The sequence below is a fragment of the Populus euphratica genome, unplaced genomic scaffold (genome assembly GCF_000495115.2).
Source record: "Populus euphratica unplaced genomic scaffold, PopEup_1.0 scaffold2.1, whole genome shotgun sequence".
NCBI classification, from domain to species: domain Eukaryota; kingdom Viridiplantae; phylum Streptophyta; class Magnoliopsida; order Malpighiales; family Salicaceae; genus Populus; species Populus euphratica.
In genome coordinates this window covers 648,502-653,392 of record NW_011499846.1, presented here as the reverse complement: position 1 = coordinate 653,392, position 4,891 = coordinate 648,502, and the positions used below count along the sequence as shown (strand labels likewise).

General features: G+C 29.5%; 1 protein-coding gene across 1 annotated transcript; it reads right to left on the bottom strand.

Annotated features, from left to right (window-relative positions):
- Positions 1 to 3,623: 3,623 nt before the first annotated feature.
- On the bottom strand, positions 3,624 to 4,483 carry LOC105129018 (F-box protein GID2). Its single transcript, XM_011030912.1, has one exon. It carries the CDS (start codon positions 4,381 to 4,383, stop codon positions 3,832 to 3,834), a length of 552 nt encoding a protein of 183 aa, XP_011029214.1. The 5' UTR covers positions 4,384 to 4,483; the 3' UTR covers positions 3,624 to 3,831.
- Between the last annotated feature and the right edge of the window lie 408 nt (positions 4,484 to 4,891).

Genomic DNA, 4,891 nt, shown 5'->3' with positions numbered 1-4,891 from the left:
TTTTTTTTTTTTTTTTTTTATGAACGGTATAGTAGTAATTTTAAAAAAGAAAAGGGAGTGGTATTTTAAATTTCTATCATTCAAATGTTCTCATCAGCGTAGAATCAATCTAGGTTTGATTTTTAGAGTATTTTCAAACTAGCTCACTCGTTAATCAAAACTAAAACTCCTCCAAGCGATGAAGAATTTGAAAAGGAACATCCCATATTGATTTTGTTGACTGGTTTTGTAGATGCAAATAATATCTATTTTCTATTAGAAAAAAACACTAATTTCTAATTTCTAAGTGTTATGGATTTCTATTATGCACTAAATTAAGTAAGAGACCAGGTGGAAAAACTCTCTAGTAGGCTTTTTAATGTTATTGAATGAATATTTATAATATCAAAAGATAACATTTGAAATTTAATATGTTAGTGATATTAATATTTTTTAAATTTATTTCTTTTAATTTTTATAATTAATTTTGATATATGTGGTTATTTGGATACAAATGAATAACAATTATTCAATCTAATTTAAAATATAATTATTTTATTAATAGTTATAATATTTCATTATAATGTTTGAAGTCTATGCAAACATGTTATTACATTGAGAACAAATATATAAACTTGTTACCACACAAATGTGCAGAGGGGTTGGTTTTTTGTATTTATAGGTGTTATTTATATATAAGATAAATAAACAGATTAAAACAATGTTTTAATGGCTCCAAAACCAACTCTTCATTTGTTTCTATTTATAATCAATTTCTCTAACAGATTTGATACGTTCAAATAAACTTAATAATTTTTTTTAGGTATTTATCTTAAAATATAAAACTTCGATTTCCTCTGTTGACGCTTACATCTGTTTTGGGCAAAACATTTGAAGCATGTGGCAAATTAAGAAAAATAAACCAAGGATCGCTCCATTAGCCAGAGAATTTTCAAATTTAATAATTGTTATAATTACCAATAGTTATAACATAAAAAATAATAGATACAAGAAAGAAATTTAATGATGTTCAAACTATAATTACAAATAGTTATAACATAAAAAATAATAGATACAAGAAAGAAATTTAATGATGTTCAAACTATAATTACCAATAGTTATAACATAAAAAATAATAGATACAAGAAAGAAATTTAATGATGTTCAAACTATAATTACCAATAGTTATAACATAAAAAATAATAGATACAAGAAAGAAAGAAAACAGGAGATGATAATTTAAAAATAAAATAAAGAGAAGAGTTATATTTTTATTACTTTTAGTAAAATCTGATGTAATTCTCTCCCTTCTCTGTATCCATTTCTCCTATTAAACATCTCAATGTCGGAAGGCCTTCTTGTACGAGAAAGCAAGCTTGGACGCTTATGTAGGACCGTTAAGCAGGCCTGTGTCCAGGCAACGGAAATTTCAATATGGGCCGAGATGAAATATCATAACAGTTCAAAGGCCTCCTGAGTCCTCACTTGTGGTGTCTGATTAAAATGCCTGCAAGACCAGCCCTTTATAATAAACCCTAGTGAGATCCAGTGTTCAAAGAATCTTTCACCTTCTTAGGTTAAATACCATCACTATCTCAGGAGTTTTTTTTTTTTTTAGTGTAGTATAAAAAAATATATGATAAAATAAGACGATACAAAAGATATTTTAAAAAATGATATAATTTAGAAAATTACAAATGATAAATACGGTTCATGACTCTCTGTATGTGACTATTTTAAATTGCTAAATTTTGTTATATGTAACTATTTTAAATTGCAAAATCTTAAAAACACGAGATTTAATAAAAAAAAAGATTAGAGAAGAAAGAAAAAATCTCTAAGATATACTAAAATTTTAATAATAACACTACTCATATTATTAAAAATATCTCAACAAGATGAAACTAATGATATTAAAAGAGATCAACAACAATGATCAAAATAGGTAATGTGAGTAACCTAAAAATAAGTGAGCCCTCACATCATTAGACAACTTGTGTGGTCTTCTTTGTTCATCGTTTGTAATTTTTTTTAGTGTTGCTGAACTCGTCTTGTCAAGATATCTCCAACAATAATAATAGGATTGTTGTCGAAGTCTCAATATGTTTTTAAGATTATTTTTGTTTTTTTTCTTTTTTTAAAAAAAAACATGTGAAGAGAGAAAAAAAAATAATTTTTTTTTTTAATTTATAAGAGTCGTGAATATAATATCTGATACTCGTGAATTGTATATATCATCCTTTTTTTTATATAAAATGTGTTATTTTTTTAATATTTTTTAACACTATTATTTATTATTATTTTTTAGCAATCCAACAATAATACAATCAAAGTGGGTAAAAATCATGTTACTAAATAATGGATCACATGTATAATCTCCGAAAAGAAGCTTGAAAATAATATCATGGAAGAGATAATTTTTTCACTCTGATCGCCTGTCTACTTGCAGCAGAAATACCAACGATCTCCTTCTGATGGCCACATGACAAGACAGAAACAACCAAGTAGATCTCAATCCCCAAGAATAATCGAAACCTTGGTAGTGGGAACTTGTTTGAAACAATTCATTTTGTCTTGGCTCCATCATTGGTGAACCCGATTCAACTTCAAAATGATAAAGAATCTTGCAATCAACAATTACAAGATATATATATATATATCAAGATGAAATTAAACAGAAATTGCATGTGACCCATGAGCCTTCCGACTTCTAGGCATAATTATCATACCGATCATTGGTGAACCCGATTCAACTTCAAAATGATATATATATATATATATAAACACACTTAGATTCTAAATTGACAAATGCTTGATGAGGCATCAGTTTTTCAGAATACGTAGAATTATGATAATGCTTTTATTAATTTTTTTAATTTATTAAAATAATATTTTTTTAATTTTTTAAAAGTTATTTTTAATATTATAATATTAAAACAATCTGAAAATATATAAAAAATAATTTTAAAGCAAAAAAATTCAAAATGAACCTCATGCCTTCAAACAACGACAAACAGGGCTTAATAAATGTACTGCTAGGTGTTCGAACGTCAAAATGGTAGAGGAATACAGAAGTTGATTTCACATATCAAAAATGAGTTTCTTACGTGACAAAAATATTTTTTATTTTAAAATATTTTAAAATAATATTTTTCATTTTTTTAGAATTATTTTTTATTCTTTAAAATAATTTAAAAACATATAAAATATTAATTTAAAAAACATAAAAAAATTAATTTTTTTAAAAACACTTTAAAAATTCAATACCACTCACACCCCCAGAGTCAAGCTGGGCCTGCCAAACGCCCCTCGGTGGAATCATGAAGACCACATAAACGACAATCCAATCCTCTTTTCAGGTACTCGAGGGCTTTTACAAATCTAATCCTCAACACCTTGTCTCTTGCAATCAGGCCATGGCAAAATTGACAAAAGGCATGGGCAGTGGCAGACATTTAATTTCAACTGTACCCACCTTGGCTCTGTCTGTTCATGGCTTTATGCTTCTCCCTCCAATCAAAAAAGAAAAGATATCATCACTCTCTTTTCTCATCTTGTCCAAACACAGATTTGTAGCTCTTGCAAGCTCAGAGATTAAGGCGTAATCCTTCCACTACTCCCCATTTGGACAAAAACATTAAATCTAGCAAAAAAGTGAAACAACATTTTTCATTACAAGATGCTTACATACACGGTACAGATCTAGTCAGTCATAACCCATATCAAACACAACAAAAAACCAAACCAAAACCCAAAAAAAAATAAAAATACCAAATTCAAATTTGGACAAAAAGAAGAAGAAAAAGATTAACAAGACACTCTCTTGTATAAATTACATAAATTAACTCTAATTCACCTTCCTCTGTTACTAAAATTCATCTTCTCATAATACCGAATTGAAAGCAAAGACAAAGACAGATGCACCTCATCCTTGCCCCACCTAGCCGGTGGCTTGTTCCCAATCATCTTCGGGAACGGATTCCAGGCGGAAGGAGAAGAAGAAGAAGAGGGTGCAGGAGTTGAGTGTGGTTTTGACAGGGGCCAGAGATACTGAGAGTGAAGTCGACGAAACCCACCAAGAGCTAAAACAACAGATCTCAGTTGTTGATTACCACAGCCAATATTAGCCCAGTGCTTGGTACAGATCAGCTCCCATAACCTCTCGTCCTGTACTGTCCTGTGCCACTGCTTGCTCACACAGGATGCCCTCCCTAAAGTCCTCGCGTCTACATGCTTCAACACCTCGAAAAGTAAATTCTCGTCTAAATTCATAAACCCAGTTCCTGTATTGGTTTCGGATTCTATTTCTTCCTTGATTTCTCCTTCTTCTTGGTGCCTTTTCTTCTTCATTTTTATGTCGGTTTTGTTGTGGTTTTCGGGTCCGGTGTCTAATGGGCGCTTCATGGAGAGATGAATGAGAGGAAGAGGGACGAGAGAGAGGGTTAGATAAAGGAAATAACGGAGGAGGTAGAGAAGAGATGATGCACCTAATGGGGGCCTGGTCTTGGTTGTTATCGAAGTGGACAAGAAGGTGAGTTGATGCTGTTTTTTATTTATTTATTATTATTATCTGTGCATATGTAATTGACGAATTTGTCCTATTTTGCGTTTATTTTAGTAATTTTGTTATCTGTATTACGGTGCGTTTTGTTTCTACTTTCTTTTTTCTTTTTATCATGCTGCTTTGGTGTCAAACTTGACAATATTGTCAAATCTGGAAAAGGATTTTCAAGTGTCATCTCAGCAAACTCTTTTGAAACCTGGATTACAAATAATAATAAAAAAATAATTATGATTTATAGCTTTTCTCAAATTTTCTTTTTAAAATTATATCAATAAAAACTTAATATTTTTTTTAAATTACAACCATAAAAATACACATATACTTATACTTGGAGTCTTCAATTTTTTT